Below are 20,845 nucleotides of genomic sequence, written 5' to 3'. Positions count from 1 at the left end.
AACCATTCTGGTCTTGCCCCGAAAATGAAGGAAGAATATGATGGCGCTGGTGGTGGCTGTGTAATCACTGCTGGCGCTATTAGGCGACGTCAACTTTGCCAAAAAGCATTGACGCAGCAAAATGTTCCACCATTTCAAATTTTCAGAGGTGGGTAGCTGGCAGCCGAACATAAAAGCTCTCTATAGCTTATTGTCACGTCACGGTCCAGTGGAATTCACTTGAAAAGGTAGGTGTTTCACTTTGGAAATACGGTGGAGCCATCTAAGTTACCAGTGAAATTTATCAGGAAATCAATATCTTCTTGGTAAATACTGAAAGGACATAGTCAGCGTCAAATTATCACAACAAACAATCTAGTGCCATTATTCTATTCAGCCCAGCTAAGAACGCCCTACACTTCGGCTCACTACCTCGGTGGTAAATACTATAGACAAATCTAGGGGAGCTGCTGATAAACGGTGAGATTATTTGATGATAGAACTGACTCCCAGAATATACGCACGATTGTGCTTAATAATACTAATATAAACGTAAGGACCACAGATAACACATTTTCATATTGCCTCTGACATCGCGCTTCCAAAAATTTACTGCCTATAATTAATGTAATAAAGTGAGCACGTATAAGTCACAAAATTTTTCGGCTCATGTTTAGATAGAGTTGCAAAGAGTAACATTTCCTATGAAGTATGTTAACTAGTTTCCTGGTCTGGAGCTGCAATTTTTCTCGTGAGAAACCTCATTTCGGGCACAACTGAAAGATGCAGGAAAGCCGTGTTGGCTGGCGCTGCTAATTTTCACTCACAATGCCTATTGCTCTCGACGGCGTTGTATCTATTTGACCTCATATTTCCGTAGCAGCCTATGGGCTAGACGTCATATGCTTCCCTCAAAAAGAAAACGTAGAGCAGCTAAATTGGGTCATAACATCTTACCTAAAGCGAATAATAGAGCCTCCTCTCAGTATACAAAGTCGGCTTGTGTACCTTCGTGCAAACTTCCCCCTATCCTAGAAAAGTCGAAAACGTAGATTCGGACTACCCAAACAGATTCCAACAAAAAAAAACCATAAGCGTCAGGAAAAAACTGCGGAAGTTGACGCGGAGCTCCACAGTACCAGAGTGATGAATGACTTTGGATGAATATAGTAAAATACGTTGAACCACCATGTCGTCGCTCATTTTGGCATATATGATCTTCATTGCAACCTATGAGCGGTTTGTATTTTTCAACGAACAAAACGACTGTTGTTTTTTCGTGGGGTCTGGAGCGCCCTGTACTCTGATCCCCTCCGCTTGGTGATCAGATGTCTATGCTACGCAGCCTGAACCAGGCTGTATAGCAAAGATATAACGGACACAACAGCATACCTTGAATATCATAACAAACATCGCATACTTGATTTACTTAAATATACTGTAGATGTAAACTCAGTTCGTCCTTATAAAAATAAGTTAACCTATTAAAATTGATATATGTTTTTCCCACACAAGTTTTCACTTCATATCACATATTAGTGTTGTTATTAAATTATATATCAATATGTATGTATGTGTGTTGCTTAAAGTTGTTGAAATCTAGTTATCAAAAACGAATCAACTAATATGAATGAATATTTCTGCCGCTTGGCGTATCTGCAATTGGGTTTATTTCGATCGAGGCATAGAGTTGAATGCTTTTTTAAACAACGCTGTCTTATAGGGGGTAACAACGACAAATTGCCAAAGAGTACGATAGTTAGTCGGTTCAGAAACGTATCGGAGTATCTGGCACATTTCTCGCTCCACAAGAAACCAATCAGTAGCGCCTTATTGCACAAACGAGCGGCGCTATACTTTTAAAGGGACCGCATACACAACAAATACACACAAATAAACACTTTTATTTTAAGGAGAAATTCAGTTTTGAAGTCTACCGAACAATCTTTCGCTAGCATGTGTCTTCCTCTTTTTCTATTTTCTCAATCATAAGGATAATTGAAAGAAGGAGGCTGACGAGAACCATTTTGCCTTGGTGTCCGAGCTATTCAGCAGCGCAACAGGAGAAGCCGTTGAGGTAATTTGTTAGACATACAGACGTCTATTAAGACAACATGCACCCTTTTAACAGCTCAAGACATTCACATAATGATGCTGTTAAGGTCAGCAGAAGCACGCCAACCTCTGCTAAGACAGAATCACTACGACATGGAACTTGATACTATGTAAGTTTTCAATGAGGCTACGCTTAGGAAGGGTCATATTTTCTTTTTTATACAGGGCTGAAAGCTTTTGGCATTAACACCCCCTGATAAAGGCTTAAAACTCGTAATAGCTAACACTGTAGTAAGCTTTGACACCTTGGAAGAAGAATATGCGTCCTGCAAAGGCAACCAGTTTGAAATATAGGTTTATGATCACTTTTTCACTCGTTATTCTACCGCTCTCTTCCATTGGTCTCATTGTTTTCCTATGTTAATTTCTACCTGGGCGCAAGGTTCACCTGAAAAACTAGACCTGAAAAACATGTGGGGTTAAATTCTCTTATACTAACTTGACTAGCTTACATGTTCACTGCTCTGTAAGCTTCCCTCTCCACACCAAAAGGCTCCGACTTCTCTCAAGCTAGCCTGCTAGTAGACGCCAATTGGATAAACGGTAACTCGTATTTTATTGCGAAGGTGGGCCATTACGGGTAGCCTAAGTGATATCAAAATATGGCCTAACCAACGGCCTGTTGCGCGCTTCGCCTTCACAAAACCCATCTTTTTCCAATTTAAACACTGCTAATGAATTCCTCTTCTTTAGGCAGACAATACACGTAGCTGAGCTGAGGTTAGCAATAGTCATCACTTGCAAAAAGCCTCGGCCGTTTAAATAAAGTCTCTGCGAAGTCGTAGGTTTGCTGATAGCGAGCTAATAGGCAATGAAACATTTGATCGAGCAAACCAGGAGTTTGTTAATGGCCGAATCATTAGAACTTTCTACGCGGTAAACTACGTTCCAACAAGCTCCGAGGACCTTTCACAGGCTTCTGCAAATGTCCATCAGTAACAGGTAAATCCAATTATGTTGGTCGCGGAGAATTTGTGTTTTTATTGAATATCGAAATAATGAAAAGTTGAGATACTGTTACTCCAAAGTTCTTGCTCAATCAAGGCTTCCTTTAAGTATTTACAATCGTATTTTAATAAAGGTGCATTTGCAAGTGGCATCTAAAGTGGTGACGGCTTTCGAAGACATTGATAGATAGAAGCATTCGCGTTTAAGATATTAATGTTAGTTATATATTTAATATGTGTAACACCGAAGTACATTATTATGCTGAAATGTTCATAAGGATAAAACATAGAACACAGACGTCGCATGAAAATATCCCAATCATTCGTTGTAGTGATATACCTCTGGTTCTAGTTTGATTCCTTAGCACGCACATCACACAGAAATGTATATTTTAGTGCACAATGCTCAATGTCTTAAAGTTGCCCTTTTTACATAGCTTCGTGTCTCAACTTAACGTTCTCCACTGAGCGCTTATTTAGCTCCAAACACTTACTTAGGGTATAATAGAGCTCGGCGACAATCTGATATCATGATGTCGCAACGTTTATACCAGATATCAATATACAATGTACTGTCGTTAATAAAAAGGATAATCAAAATAGTTTAGTAAATACAAATACCAAAGGGGAAGAGCTTGTTGGCCAAAGAGTTGTTGTTGTATCCTTGGTAGGCTTTGAAATGCTCTATCGGAAATGGGACATGTAGCGGAAACTAGTGGACTCCGCTCGTTGCTATGCATAGGCAAATCCCACACAAAAATGTTTAACAATCAACAACATCAACTGGCAATATAAGGGGATAAGGACCATATCTAGCATCTAAAATCTCGATCACTATACGTCGCTTATGCTGTGCCGTTTGGCTAAACAATAAGGAAACCACAGTTGTATAACAATGCAATAATTAGGGCATTGATGACACTGGCGACGATGACCGTGATGATGTTAGTATTAATGTGCATCGAATACTTACCTAATCATATCCAGTGGTACGTGATAATAAATTGTGCACTAGCCAATGACGGGAGACATGACCCTGAACGTGTCAAGTAGAGGCAGAAGGTAGCAGGAGACCTTATTTCTTCTTGCTCTAGCCTGTCTAACGCAGGCGAATGATTGTCTCCATAGGGTGCTGCTGTTGTGCTTCATCAATCGTTTAATTGTAGGCTAATGCAGGAAGTGCTGCTATATTCCTCACATACATCTGCTACACGTAGAAAAGGAATAGTTCGCGTAATTATGACTAAAAGTAGATGGCAATGTACCAATTTAGTCACAATGAAAAGACACCCTGTGCTCGTATTAGTCAGTGTTAATAGATATTCGCAGTTGCACGTTGTTTTCGCATGTGTCTGATTGAAACAGTCATCATTCGGGGAAAAATAGGTAGGTAGAGGCGAGAATGTTAACGAAAGGTCGGTACTACAGGAGTTCATGCTCTTCCCAGGGAGATGCCGCTAGCGAGGCCTTCAAGAAGATGCACAGCAATAATTGTAATTAACCTAGGCTCTAAATTTTCCGCCAAAACAGCCTCTAAAACAAGCAGACAGATGTTGTAGCGACGATTTTGGGTAGAACGTAGTCCCGTCCTTTGTTACATAGAGTACTGTTCGATTTTAGGTAAGCTAACGGTAGTAGATAATATAGTTTTGGTGAGTATTCTAATGCACACTATACGAAAGATTATATGAAAAACTAGGCCATAGATACTAGGATCAACCAGCATTTTCAAAAAACTATACATGTCATTCTGTGTTTTCTAGTGCTTAATGGGCAGAAACCAATGCGAATATTGATGCGTAATAGTACAGTAAGAATATTCGCTTGAAAAATACTGGTTTGACGTCAAATTCTGATCGATTAATTTGAAGGTCTTTAGTGGTAAAATAATCTCGGTCTCTACTCGGACTATAGTACACTCTATGTAGACATACGAAAAGAAGATGTGCTCGTAAACTGTATGTAATATTACTAATATAGTTTGATTATCAGAACTTCTCTGCAAAAATTGCATGTGCCGTCCACCAGCGGAAAGCTTGAAGAACAAAAGACTCAGATGAAGCATATGGTCATACGATGAAAAGTATATGAGAATGGCCACACCCCTCCCTTCATCAAAAACACAACGTTGGCTCTATTTCAGCTATACCCTTCGAACAGAGTTCAAAAGATTTCCAGTTGTACTCTATCGTTTGCATGGCGTATAATTAATTTTTCATCCCCATATCTTCTGAGCTTGCAGGTGTTGCAAATATAGAGTTGGTTTTCCCATGCGTATCTGAGGGCAAAATCAGATCAAATTGTTTAGTTTAGCTTGAGTAACCCATGCAAATAACACACAGCCTCAAACAACTGATAAAGTAATTGTTTTTGGTGCTATAAACGATTGTAAGGTTAGAATTCTGTGCTTAGTAATTTTGAAACGATAGTTACGATGAAAGAGCAAGCACATACGAGTAGCTATTCTGAGCCTGGCTTCTGACCTATATGTGTTCTATAATTACTGTAATAGTAATTTAGATTTAAAACGAATGTAAACAATTGTCTTAATAAATTCTCTTTATTGTAACAATAAAATAAGCGCTCACATGAAATTTCGGCTTCGATACGTAACAGAGCTAACCACAATCAATATCTGTAATGGCAATCAAAGTGAAACATATTTACTGTCTGATATGAGCTCACCACAACATAAATATGGTAGTATTTTTATAATTGTAGTTTGTACTTTATCATTAGCAATATTTTAATTGCACAATTGTTTCTTATTTTGTTCCTTGGAGTCGATGCAAATAAATAAAACACGTTATTTGTTAATACAAAGTAATTATTACTATTAGAGATTCACATGTGACTGTTAAGGTTCATAAACTTTGGTACCTCAAAAAACTATTATTAAGAAGTATTACAGTTTTTCTGTAATACAAACTACCTGGCAACATGGCGCCCGTTTCTTTGACAGTCCCTTATTGTTCAACAAAATGAAAACGTCGCAGAGCTTATATCTACTTTCAAAAATAGATTACCTGCTCTTTAATAGTGAGATGAAATGCATTTTGGGTGGTACCCATGAAATCGTTACGTCTAAGGGCAGTAAAGAGTTCAAACCAAGCTTTGACGATGTATTTATCCGTACATTTCTTAGAACATACAGTAGTTCTAAAGCTGCTTTCCTAATGTGATTTAATCGTACTTGGGGAACTAGAAGTGTTTTGAAAAATGTGTATACTGTTTACATTATTGTTTAACAGTAAAATGACTGGTGTTAATTTTGTTTTTTTTTTTTGTGAATTTGTTTTACCATGCATTTGAAAGAATGTTGGTAAAGGTAATAAATTAGATTTCCGATGAAGAATCTGCGCATTATCATCATAATGTTAAAGCATATCTTAATGATAATGTTCTAGTAAAGTGAGTTGGATAAAAAGGTTTCGTAGAATAGTCTGCTTGTTACCTAGATCAATCTACACCAAAAAACGGCCGATAATGAGTGAATTAAAAGCTACAATTGGGAAAAAATGGACTGCAATATTAACAACACACGTTTGTGAACGAATAGATGACGCTACCAGCAGTGTATTGACCAGAAAGGTAATTATTCGACCTTTTTGAGACAGTCTGTAGTGTTATCTGAACGAATCGATTCCTAAGATAGCCACTGTACGTATAAAAATATGGTAAAATTTAAAATACTTTCTTTTAGAGCGTTGAAGCAGATTTTTCGTCACATACCATATGCTAGAAGAAGCAATAATTATTCGATCCTTTTTAATCTATTGCTTACGAAGGCGAAAAATTTGAAATGGTTGGCTATGTCACCCATTACGAATTTGTAGAATTTGCGCAAATTCGATCGTAAAATACTCGGTCCTATTTGGCGAGGACATGAAATGCTCCAAACAAGTGTGCTACCGGCTTAATATGGGGACAACTCTCAAACGTTAAAGTCTTATCGACAAGTCCGCAGTCGCAATTAGTAGGTATGAATGTCTATGCCCGACGTCTCTTGACGAATTCAGCATTTCTCGCGGTATATATAAATAAATTCGTTATATTCAGTACATCTTATTGTACTTTTTCTTTGCATTTGACCTACACGTTGTTGATATAAAAAAAAAAACTAAAGCTAAAGAAGCAACATTGGATATGGGCTTCAGGCCTGGTGGCTGAATACCTGAAAATACGTTTCGCTACCTTGATAATGTTTCTTGCAGTCCTACTTACAGATATCCCGCCCATACAGGGACGTGTTGCCTCAATTATTATTGATGTCACAGCTTCATGGGCAACATGCTATATCTTACCTTTCGATACGTTCGGTAATTACTCATGATTAGCTCTTATTTTTCTATGCTTCATGCCTCATGACTTTCATTGTTTTTCATTGTGCCGCAGGTATCAGGCGTGTCCCTATCAAAACGTTCATGAGTTTAATACCAAGCTGTTAATTCTTCAATGAAGGGATGAAAGATCTTCAATGAAAGGGAATTTACAAAAGCACTTTTTCATACCGTTTTAAATTAATGGAAATCTCCGCTAATTTATTAATTTTTAAATAAATTAATTTATCAATTAATTACTGTGTTGGTTAAAATCATGATCTTAGATTTCGTGTGTTGGACAGTTAAAAAGCTGTGTAACATTTAGAAAATCACGAAATCCAAACAAAAAAAAAGCAATGATTTGGTGGAAATAAAATAATGCTATTATGTTTGTTTTATACGGTCAGACATTGCGATTTACATACCTCAACAAACGTTTATATTTTTCTTCTATTTGTTTTATCTGCTTGGCGCCAAAAGCCCACTGACAAGTTATGGGCAAACCTAAGGGCTTTATAATATTGTGCCATGTTTAATTCGTAAATGGTGTACGACAAGGGTATAACGCGATGATGACACGGTTATATTAACACAGCTTCAACTATAAAACTCATTAATGCATTACGCTTTAGAGATTTTGTTATCACAAAAAAGTAGCACATCATCCAGAAAATCTAGAACGAGCATCCTTGTTGTCAGGTCCGATAATTACACCTTCTACATCAACTGTTCATCTGCAATATTCTCTACACACTAGCGTGTCCGTTTGGTAAATAGAAGGGTCTCAGAAAGGCCGTTCTGCGGGGTCACAACGTGGAGAGTCTGCATCAATGTGTATCCAGAATTTCATAACTGTTTTTAAATTCCTGTTGTTATACAAAATAAACTGCTTACGTTTATAGTTGATTTACTTATATATCCCACCGTAAACAAAGTATCGCGATATTATGAATTATCGAGAACGCATATATTTCGCGACTTGATGCTCTCAATTACTTCGTATTGATCGTGATTCTGCGGCACTCTTTAACTACGATTATTTATTTAAAGTTTTATTCTGTACCTATATGAAAAACTGCTTCGGGAACAAAGTTATATTAAAATATACTATTGCTAGGAAAGCAAGTGCATAACAATTAGTAACTGTGCATCCCAGATTTTAAACATACTATGTACGTATTTAAACATATGGGAATACAGGAAATATATCGAAAATACAAGTATAAACGGCACATAGTATGTGCTCAATTTCACCAGAAATTCAAGAGAATAATACTACACGATCCGTAATTTTTGCCTTATGTGTCCTAAAACATGCATATAGTTCCGACCCTCTGATTAAACAGAGGTATACATTTTGTATGTGTACAAATTTATGAACATCGCACTGATATGGTATCGCATTGATATGGATACAAATTTATGATCATCTTTACTGTAGCCAAAAAAAAAAGCCTTCTATTACATTTCGATTTTAGCACTTGGATATGTATGGAAAGAAACTATGACGTCTGAATAATAGGTTCATTCACAAAACTACTTTTTTTTTTCTAAAAAAAGTAAAGGTAGCTGAGATGTGTTATGTGCCCTTCGAAGGACTCGATAAGAAGCACAATGAGTATTTCCATTTAAGCCATTATGACTATTTTTCTTAAATGTCTGTTTTGGGCACACGGTGTAGCTGGTACATCAAAATAACTGTAGCACGTTGCATTGGAATGCTTAGCTCAAATTCCGGTTGAATATAAACGCAAGCGTATTATGCTACATGCTGTAAACTACACTTTAAGAAGATGAGTATTTGAATTTCTACTTTGCGACATTGTAATTGATATATATTAAATATGACTTTGCTGAGTTAATCAGAGACCAACATGCTACAGGAATATTCTAATGCTAGTGAGAAATAACCGCAAATCGACGATCTGTGGCAGAACTTAATCTCCTTCAAGGACGCCTGCGACTTCTGCTAACAAGACTTTAGACTGTGCATAAACGTACACAATTTAAGCTATTGCAAAAGAAGCAACGTGTATCTAAATTTATATTTACTATAATGTTTTATATTATGGGTTCTAGGTGATGCATTTGTTTGTATTTGTATTTGCAAGCGTGAAATAAACGTCTTCACCTTTACAAAAGACACTTAATAGTTTGTGTAACCGAAACATGAAGCACTGAGGCTTCTTGGTTACAATATGTTTCATAAAGTGCACAACTGTTCCGTAGCTTTCCCAAGTAGAACAAAGGCTTTCACATTTTACATACCCAAATTGCACGCTTATCTGTGGCCTCTAGGGCAGATTTTACAGATGTATTAGCTACTTATATTAGCTGACTCAAAAGACAACATATCTTTTCAGTAAATTTTAGTAAAATAAATCATTAATTTATATATTAGAACAAAATGAAAACCACAGTTTTTCAACTTATACATGCTGAAATATTTATAGAATTGAAAAAACTACATGTCAACTTTTACTTAAGAAAGCTCACAATTCTAAATCCTTACGTATGTGGGCTACTCACTAGTACTACTCTTCATTGGACTGTTCGTTATCTCGTGCGCACAATCTAATATAAAATCACTTATTTGTCTGAAACTAAAATTCTCACATTTAGGTCACCCTTAAATGAACAGCTCATACAACACATATGAAACAAGAATATTTATTATGAGCATATTTTTACTACTTCACTTGATGATATGAATGATTTAGGCGTGTTCACTTAGACTTGCATTGTATTGCAATTCGACTTGTTTTAAATATAGACAATTGAGACACATTATACTATTTGATTGCACTTTGGCATATATACTTCAACCTCAACAACTAATTTACATAGGCATAAATATCTTCTGCCCTCCGTATGAGTCGTTATTAGGTGTGCTATCTTACTGCAACCGCATCTATAGGAGAACAGCTTCAAACGCGACCATCACTAAGTAACACCTCATTCCATCATACAACATATAGTCTTAGGTTTTGTTTCGTACCATCAATCATTTCATTGGCCCTGCACTTGTTTACAGTTTCATCGTAGCTACCCCTCAATGTTGAACGCTCTGTACACGACCTCTTTATATTATGTATGACATGTCATTTCGATTGCTAACCCTATCACATAAGAATAAGCATTTACGTGGATAGCTTTAATTTGAGTAAATGACGAATTACATTATTCTTAGCTGGCACATACATTCGAAGTTAACGAGTCTTTTTTTTTATAGATAGTACTTTTTGTCACTGGCAGCCAGCCGTAGCCGAGATCATTGGTCACCACCTGAACAACCATTGCTAGAGAAGACGCCATCGGTGGCAACTGCTTTTTGTCGAACTCGGTCTAATACATATTGTGAACGCACTATCACGCACGTTTACACTTACAGTTTCAAGACAGCTGTAAATGTTTTTTACCCGCATTCCATAAGCTTCCATGTCATAATCATGTACAGGTTCGCGATGTCTTCGTATGCATAGGTCTAACATTTGTATATGTAAAAAAATCATCCATACATCTTATGACAATGCAAAGGCTTCTCGTGCTTACATTCCATTTTTCAAATCCGACGTTGATCTATAGAGGTAACCTATAGCCTAAATATCCATCAAAGCTGCGCAGGGGATCGCAATTACTGCTTGAGAGAACAACGTAAAAGAACACAAAGTCAACCTTTCTTCTCTCTAATAAAAATAATATACACAGTACAGAGTATCACTAGGTGCCGCGTATCAGTAAGTACAATAAAACTACTACTAGTCTAACCAATTTTTTTACCAGCTGAGCACTTCATTCGACTCTGTTGTGAAGAAGTGCTCTTATTCGTATGTACTTACTCTAATAAAATACATGAAATTCTAGGAAAACGCTTGAGAACGGGTAGGTGCACGCTAAGCTAAGTTACATTCTTTTGTTTTTTAGGTGAGAAACTTTATCATGAGCTTTCTATATATAGTTTTTATATCCCAATGAAAATACAACACATTGGAAAATGAAAAAGCAGATTGGATGAGATTTCAAAATATTCCCGCATATGTAACGTTGGCATTATACTCTACGTAGTTTCCGCGCAGTTATTGCATACTTCCGGGCACGTTTGGTATTTGTATACTAAATAACGCTTCGTCTCTGAATACTAGTAGCAATCCGCTAATCAATTTCTGCAGTTTTGAACAGAGCAACTTCGCTGTTCGCATAGGTCGCAACTGACAAGGATAAAGTGAGTAAAAATATAATTATCACTGCAGACAGTTCTGATAGACTTATTTTGTGTGGCATTCTAAATGAGGAAACAACGCTTTTCAACATCCTCCACAAAAAGTTACTTTTCAAAACTAATCAGGTCTGATTCTCTTGAACAGGCTTATAATATGGCTTTGGTTTAAGCAGTAATGGTCGCACATAGTTCACTTATAGCAGGCGATGGCTTCTGATAAAAAGAAACCTACAAAAGTGAAAACAGCTTATGAAGTATTAGTGCTTAGTACAGCAAATGCAGATAACGCGATACGATTTCGAGCCAGTTTTAATTCATCGCTTAGATTTAGGTAAACAAACCGGCCGATTTTCTCACGTAGGGTTCTTGTGTGACAACTAATTAATTAAGCATTAGCAGCAACTTCTACTTAATCAAAAGCGGACAGAGTTTAGTAATATACGCACCAAGTTATTAATAACTGCGCGCTAATTTATGGTTATTTTTTATTTTTATTTATTATTAATTTTTATTATTAAAAAACCATTACTGCATGAAATCAATTGCATTAACTCATCATTAATCAACGCTAACTCGATTGATAGATTAGGTTAGATGGAGCCATCGCAAGCAGGCATCTCCGGTCAACTTCAAACACTGACAATGTTAATGGTTACTGTACAGAAATAGTTGTAAAGCATTTAAGCCTAACGTTTATTGCAAGGAATTACAGTTGTAATTATATTCAGCCTAAGCCATAGCCCACAATGCAGTTCCTATCTAGTTAAGTACAAAATATAGTAATGTTTACAATCATACCGTATCACTTCATACTTGAAGGCAACATCGTGATGGTACATTATAACTTCTTTGGGTGTGAGAATGCGTAAATCGGTGCATTAAACATACAACCATCGCGACTATAAGGATTCATATGTCCGGCCCGTGGGGGATACCCCCGCTGGTGAAGTTGAACCATAATCAGGGTTTTGATTGTAGTACGGGCGCCCCTGACAGGTCCCAATTCGTACGACGAATAAGCAGCCATCCTAATAGACAATCAAATGCAAACAGAGAGAATCATGAACAAACCGAACCTAAGTCTACTTAACTCAATCATTATACACACACACTTAAAGTTCTTTTTAAATAAACAAAGTGGTACGCTTTTTTTGACTAATTATGAACATAAAGATTCAATGAAGCTAAGTACTAAAAACAGACCAGATACTGCATATAATAATTTTCAACAAATTATAGCAACTATTATCTAAATGATTATGAGATCTATTATAAATAATAATCTTATCCTAGAATGATTCGTGAAATGCCAATGTAAAAATTGTGACGATTAAAAAGCTCAACATGCGGTAATAGGCAGCAGTGATCCGCCTTCATTTAATGCTTTTCATATTTATCATGTTAATTTACGCTCGTAATTTCTATGCATGTGCATTTTTATTTTCATTGTATTGGCCACTACAGCTTAGCCGATAACCGATTGTTCGAAAGTGTATTTGTATTTGTAAGGAACCGTCATATATATATATAGAGATGCCAATTTACCGAATCTAAAGGCGGAATAGGTTTACTGTGAATCATTGTTTATTTCTTCAGCATAGCCAGTACTTGCACTACATGCATCCTAAACGTTTTAGTGGAAAATAATGACATACTAGGATACCCAAAGGTTTGAATGAATCTGTGCCTAGGTATCCTATGATAAAAAATACTCACGACAACATGATTTGGGAGATTTGTCCAGAACCAATGGTGAGGGAGTAGCTCAACGCCCCGTGCTCCATTCACATGTTTGTACACCGCACCTCCTCCAAAGTACAGAATTCCTATCACCAGAAGCCTATAGATGATACATATAATTTTGAATATTTTTATATAAAGATACCTTATAGAAGGCTCCATTGAACTACGAATTGTCATACTGAGTTCACACTTGAGCCTCGCCTCGGGATGTTTAAAGAATACTCGTTTGTCATTATTACTAGTCTCACGTTAGTCCTTAGATAATTTTTACTAAACTGACATACTAGTGTGCTTGTCAAAGGTACATCACCTGCATTTTCTAAATTGTTTTTTTAAAAAAATGTTTGTTCGATTTATTTTTTATGATGATAAAGCGTGGTCACATACATGGAAAAGAGCTGGCCACCTGGCCCCATTCTGCTGGGCTTTGACTCCGTCTGTTTGCAAGCGCCGGCGTACCGCACGACGAAATTGACCTAAAAATAACATATCCATATTCTTACTTTAATCGACGTTGATCTACCTTGAAAGTATGTGTGATTTGTTTATTTTAAATTTAGTAAGCAAGTAAATTATCGAGGCTTTCCCGCCATTACTTAATTAATTTTACACTTCATTACTATATATATTCACAAAAATGCGCTCAAGAATTGAAACAACAATAGAACAGATAACTGTGGCTATACAGCGTGACGATTAGGTCTAATTTATGTCCGATTTATTGCACAGTAGAAAATAACAGAATTTAGAACCGAGTATTTTACTTCAGGAAGATAAATTAATATTGTATACCCTTCAGGACAGTAAATTAATATTGTAGGCCCCTCAGAACCGAACGACTAACCAAAAATAATTTTTATCAAAAAAGCAGAGCTGTAAAATCATTCGTATCATAAAAAAAAATTAACAAAAAAAGGATTCATAATTTATAAATTAAAAACTCATATCAAGTGCAGATCCTTTCTTGGACGTCGCCCGTACGACTTCAACGATGACGCGTAACATGTGTATTTATTTACCCCATTCGCTACTTTTGGTATATCTGCAGTGAGTCTGGCGACTATAATTTTCTCGACTGCTCCTTGAGTTCCCCCAATGGTTTGCTTCGGGTCACATAAGAACTCAATGATCGTGTTCGTTGTTTTTGATGTATTATCATTGGATAGGTTAGCGACATAGACCACCTAAAACAAATATAAGATAAGCTTAAGGTGGGGAACAGAACTTTGAGGTATTTGTGAACTTCTGCAGACGCTTACACGAACGCAAGGGGTTCTTAAATACGATGTAATGTTCTGTTTCTAGCTCATCACTATTAAATATGGTCATACTGGTAAATAGTTTTTATTATTAATTTTCGTTAAACGCTTTTATAGCAAATACTAACAAATGGCTTCGTTTATTTAACTCATATCACGTGCGGAGTTCTATAATTTTTAAGGCTTTTTGTTTAAATATAGCTATTCTGTAATTCAAGTTAGCTTGTGGTTTTATGCCTGATATTTCATTACATTTACTTACATGGAAACGCTGATCATCAATCGAGCTCAAAGTGGGTGCGGTGTCACCCAGCACAGTTGTTTGATTTCCCTGTTTGACACAAGCGGTATTTGTGTTCGCGCACAGGTTAAAAAGCTCCCAATTATGGTGGCATATTGAGAATAAGTAAGTACAATATTCGTCTCTTTTGTTCGGACATTTTTCACCCTGCTCCTGAACGACCCAGATTGACCTGGTTCATAGTCAAACACAAATACAAAACTGAATACTGAAATTTGATACTGTCAAATATTGATATAAAAATACAAGCGCGTAAAACCACGTTCGCGTAATGGGTCAGGCGTCTTTGTTAAATGATACACATATGCCTTACGCCGCTTTACTTTTCTGTATTCTACGACTGTAGTGCAAGTTTTAAGGTCTCTAATTATACTTTTTTACATTTAATGTAAAACGCGGGTTGATCGCAATATGTTGCAAGTTTTGAACGGAAGCACATTTTAATTATCAAATGATATCGACTAGCCCAAAGCCACCACCAAGCGCTTACAGATTGTGCTTAATATTATCAATTCGTCTTCATTATCAAAGAAAGGACAATTATTATGTATAATCTCAGGTTAAATACCTAATGAGTTATATTAGATATATATATATCCAACATCGTTTTTGTAGTGCGCTACGCGTTCTCCACGTAGGCGCATTTTTCAACTCTTAAACGTTTCAACAAATTTTACACTCAATTCGCTCCTGATATGATGCGAACGTAGATTGAAATATCATTTCGAGCAAGGCCGCAATTACTCTTCGCATACGAAGCTCGCAGATCATAGGTTAAAATCTGGGTCAACAAATAATTTCTCAAATATATTAATCGATACAATGACTAGACAACTAGTAATATAACTCTTCACGCCAGGATATGGCGGATCTTTTAACCAATTTTAAAACAATCATCTAGACTGATTTTAAGAAACTGTACATCTACTGCTGCTAACTAGTTGAAGGACAGGTTCATTCGCCTTAAACAAAAAAAGCTGTCCATTTAAGCAGTGCTACAAAACTTCTTATTTATTCTCTAAATCACATAGAGGCCACGGTTTCTATTTCAAATAAATCATGTGCGTACAGTTTGTTCACTGAGCAGCCATAAATAAAAATTAACTCAATTTCTAGTGAAACGCTGGTATTTCTAATGGCAACAGTTTTAGGACCGTGTTAATCTAAATGCTTATGTTGTTGAATTTCGCTGAAATTAAGCTCAATTTTCATGCTATAGATATTGGAGCGAATCCACTTGTAAACATATAGTCAGATTCCCATAGACAGCTTCATGAGCCCAAATCAACGTGCTTGACACACCTGTTGATGCAATTAATTAGATTTCGAGATCGTAGTAACGCGTAGGAATATATAATAATCTCCTATACTGACGATGATATATACGTCAACGTTCAAGAGGCGAGTCTTCTCTCTTCAGGCAGGAAGAATCTCTAAGCGTAAGTAAAAGAAGAAGAGTTAAGACAATAGTTAGCTCTAGATATCACCATAGGTTGGATAAGGTAAAAGGAAGTACGGTTGCCACCATCAGTCGGAAATATGGTATATATTTTAAGTAAGCAAGAGTAGACTTGTCATCGAAGAGCCACGTAAAACATTACATCAGTGTTTATCTTTTGTAATAGAAATAATGTCGGCGTTGAGAAAAACACAAGTGAAGTTATACCATCTGTTTAGATAGCTTGAAAAAAACTGACAAGTAGGAACTGTTGTTCGCACTCGACTTCGGCAGTAGAGAGATAAAATTAATTTATTTCAATAAGATACAGAAATATTTTACTTGAGCGCAGTATAAAAGGCCAGTCCACAGAAAATACTTTTTAACAACAATTACAAAAAGGCGTTACATAACGTCGTCAAAAAAAACGCATAACAAAAGGACCAAACGTTTTTTAGCGAAAAAAAACGTTCGGTCCTCTTGTTGCGACTCTTTTGATGAAGCACTATATGCAGTAGTAGGACACGCATCACTCTGCGTATTTTTTCGCTTAATAACAGCCAATATCGGTTAAAATTATCTAATCAATACCACCGCCTCATTTTAGTCGAGCCCTAAAGTCCTATCGTAGAAGCAAACTACATTAACTTTAAAATGCCATAGCCAGACGATTTCAGTACCAGGTTCCACACGGCGTTTAGAATGGACCTGGAATAAAGCTTTTGTTATAGACTCAATAAAGGTAGCACACAACTACAACTCATAATTAGCATATCTAAACGTTGCTATTTTGAAAAACTCAATAAAATCGAATCATAAGCTGTTCTTCTTATTAATAAGTCCCGACAAACGACGCGGCTTGATTGTGCAGCGTGCGTTTCATGGCGTCGCCTGCAGAAAATAACCCACCGGTGCGCAAAGTTGACAGGCAAGGGAAAGCGTCTTGCGGTAGCAGTTGTCTCATATATATATATATATATATATATATATAGGTAAGATGCAGCAAAAACACCTTACTACTGCTGCATAGCCGGGATCCAAAGTTGCGTTGCTTGGATATAATTTTATTTAAATTAAGAGGAGACTCAATGTGCACTGCGATTCATATAGACGTGTTTAGTTGATCGTTTAGCAAAACCGATACATTTTTGTCGTATAGGCCGTGTGCGGCCTGACATGGCAAACACTGTAAGGCATCTGCACATCCACGACTGAATAAGAGAATAGAGTTACTACAATCATAGGATTATTATCTTTAGCTTATGCACGTTTGTAGTATTAAGTTTAAGTCGTTGGCGTAACGTCAAACACAAACTTTAACCCAGTAATGACTGATGAAATTATTTAATGGTAAAGTTATATATCAGTTCTAAACGAATAAGATTCTCCGTAGATCGTAGCTCAATATGATTTAGCGAGCTTTTGCCGGTATTCTATTGCCTGTACTGTTAGGGGGACTCGATGCTTTGAGATTGTCGACGAGTACCTGAAGATGAAGGTGTTGTTTGTGCAGGGTCGCTCAGAGCTTACAAACCGACATCATTGTTACGCAATTGGAGTATTTGCAGTGGATTTATCGCTGTGCATTAACGTCTAACCTTGCATGCGGATAATAAATGCAGAGTTGCCAAGACTGAAGAATCAAGCGATTACAAGCCTAAAGTGAATGTATTAAAGTGATATAAATGTTTCATTGCACATATTGACTACTCACTCGTCAACTTGGACTTAAATCTATAATCTGTGCAGATCTGTGAACGCCCCTTGCTGCGGACTGGAATCTCGAAATAAAGACACAACAGCTAGTAATTATCATCAGTTGTCTAGATTGATAGCACTTTATATTGATATTGATAATGTCTACTCTAATTAGCTGTTCTACTGGAGTCAATGCATGACTTGATAGTTTTGCATATAGCATAATTAGAATGTATCATACATTTACTCACCGGCTCCCAGGACCGCTGCATGTAGGTCATATTTTCTCGCAAATGCAGCTGTCTTACTCGATTTTTTATTGTATGTAGATTACTAGAATACATGCCTATTTGTAGCTGAGTAGGAAGGTTGTTGAATTATTAAATCAAAATCTAGTTTATCAAATGGAAAGATGAGAAATATGAATAAAATTAATATATTTTACGTAATATGGGCTCGTTGTACAAAACGAGACTTCTGTTCGATCATCTCCACAGTTATTATATCAATATTATATTTGCGAGAAAATTATCCTGCTTAGGCATGCATAATGTAAAGGAACTATATAAATTACTACTAACGGAACAAACGCATAATGCTCTTGCATTTTTCCTAAAATGTGTTTATTAAAAGCTAAACTCCAAATGACAAAAGCGTCCTATTCGTCGAATCGTTCGATAAAGAAAAACATATTGAACGGTCATTTAGAAACGCAACAGGTGTAGATATTTTCAGCATTTTTGCAACCATCATAAATATTACAGTAACCGTTATATATAAATATAAACCTGTGTCAGTTAGATCTATGCAACATGTCTTCATGCAACCGTATTTAGTTGCATGCTGTCCTCTTTTGTTTGCTTAGCGTCCATTTGGAGTTATGTATTAGTCGCTCAATTACTGGCGATTTGATTGGACTGACGACGAAGAACAGATTCGTTAACAAAATCGCACTTCATAAACAGATTCGGAAGCGACGCGTTGAATGATGACCAAACTATTATCCTCGCAAAGCAGCTTCAGAACTGAATACGCCTTTAGGTATCACACCTAAGAGTTGTTATTGTGTCCATAAGCACAGCACATTTTGTAGCTTTTAGTTGGCGCTTCGAAATATGATCATGAGGTGCACTGATTCAAACTCTGATCAAGCCCATATTGCTCTCTGATGTTGATTTGGAACTTACTTTGTCAGTGGCTCTATGTCGAATCCTTGAAGGGAGCATTGTTGAGTATTATCAGCGAGTGTTTGCGGAAAACCCAATACCAATGGGGTGCATAAGAGCACAACACAAGTCCACTTTGATTTTTCCATAATTGTCAGCCGATTAAATTTTTAAACTAGAAGATTAAATTTTGCGGAATATAAAGATCTCGTTAGAGGAAGTAGCTAGCAGGCTTGGCGTTATCTGAACGTTGTATCCAAACGCAAAAATCCTGAAACAAATATCTCTCCGTTTTCACATAATGGCGGCACCAGCGCGAGCGGGTGATACGTGCGCTGCCATCTTAGCATGGATGCATCGCGCTTTAACAAATACTCGTCGGGCGATCCAGTCACACGGACGACTGCGTGCGAGCCAATAATTTGCGTCAAAAAACAACTCCCTGCTATGATTTCGTGAATATGCTAGAAAAGAGGCAGCACTGTATGAATAATATGAGGTTAAGGTTATAATATCTATTAGATAGATGAAACTCTCTACAATGCAGCTGTCGTGAATCCTTTTGTCTCTCTGATCAGCTGTCACATTTTTGCAATGCCGTATTCTAGACAATATGTGTTTAAATGTAAAAGCCTAATTCTGACCGTACGCGTTGATTTACGTTCACTGCAGTTAACATTCATATCCGAGCATCTGCGTATTAAGGACGGTATTATTTATGTATCGGCTCAGTTCAATGTTGTAGTCTACTTGAAGCCGATTTTTAATTCTTTTAAGGCCTGCGTTGAAATTTGTTCATCCCGATGCTGCGGTAGAACTATGAAATAGCGTAAGAATTGTGTTCGGTGCAACCTAAAACCGTGCGAAGATCGGTTCGCACGTAAAAATTATCATGGCTGCCACACGAGCTTCAGTTGCGGTATAAATGAAAACAGGGTCCACAGGTTTTCCTACGACTTCATCAGATATTTGTTAGTCGTCTATATTGCGTTGCACATTTGAATCGAATGATGTTTCTCACTTTGATATGACAAGATGATTTTGGCTCATACACGGATGTTTTCACAGTAGCTAATCTTAGTAGGGCAAACATTTGTTTAGCGGCGTCTAGTACTACCTGGCCAGAGTTGCATGCGCGACATTTGCATAGTACTGTGGAGTGGTTCAGTGATATAGCATACTACCCAACGGATTAATTGTATGCACATATATCCTGCATAACTATCACTCGATCGAAAAATTTCGTCTATATCTAACGTCTAAAATCCGTTAGATATTTTGTGCGAAGTTGTATTTAGACAGCACCCGCCAAATCAGATTTTTACAGGATGCTTGTACAATTGCAATAAACACATACATGCTTTGCAATGGAAGCAAAAGTCTAGCCACATCGTTGCTGATGCTAGCATGTTCTTAAGTTCAAAACAAACAAGCCCATAATCAAAAGTGCGCACAGCGGACTCTCTCGAGCAACCTGAAGACGCGAGAAGATAAAAGTGATCGCTCGTTTGCGAAAGCATCAGCATGATAGTAACAGAAACGACAGTAAAGCGAGTTGTGTGTTGGGAAAGAGGTGATTCAATACTACGCAGCATGCTGAGGCGCAAATAAACGCCCATATGGACTATTACACTGGATATAAGCTTGTTCTAAACTCT

General features: G+C 36.9%; 1 protein-coding gene across 5 annotated transcripts; it reads right to left on the bottom strand.

The window, feature by feature from the left end:
* Positions 1–1,626: 1,626 nt before the first annotated feature.
* On the bottom strand, positions 1,627–19,530 carry LOC111247148 (uncharacterized). Of its 5 annotated transcripts, XR_015323645.1 has the most exons (8): positions 19,209–19,530; positions 14,847–15,057; positions 14,345–14,509; positions 13,713–13,801; positions 13,299–13,422; positions 12,381–12,610; positions 4,015–4,248; positions 1,627–2,496 (listed from the first exon to the last, which is right to left on the bottom strand). XR_015323645.1 is itself a non-coding variant. In XM_022797762.2 (6 exons), the coding sequence occupies exons 1-6, from the start codon at positions 19,334–19,336 to the stop codon at positions 12,482–12,484; spliced, it is 846 nt and encodes a 281-aa protein (XP_022653497.1). In that variant the 5' UTR covers positions 19,337–19,530; the 3' UTR covers positions 10,018–12,481. The 5 variants fall into 5 exon arrangements, 1 of the variants encoding a protein (XP_022653497.1); XR_015323643.1 differs by having other exon boundaries at positions 1,627–4,248; XR_015323644.1 differs by having other exon boundaries at positions 1,627–4,245.
* Positions 19,531–20,845: the final 1,315 nt, after the last annotated feature.

Source organism: Varroa destructor, unplaced genomic scaffold, assembly GCF_002443255.2.
Source record: "Varroa destructor unplaced genomic scaffold, Vdes_3.0 BEIS01000003.1, whole genome shotgun sequence".
In the NCBI taxonomy this organism is placed as follows: Eukaryota; Metazoa; Arthropoda; class Arachnida; order Mesostigmata; family Varroidae; genus Varroa; species Varroa destructor.
Note: the sequence above shows the minus strand (reverse complement) of the source record. Positions and strands in the feature narration are given on the sequence as shown.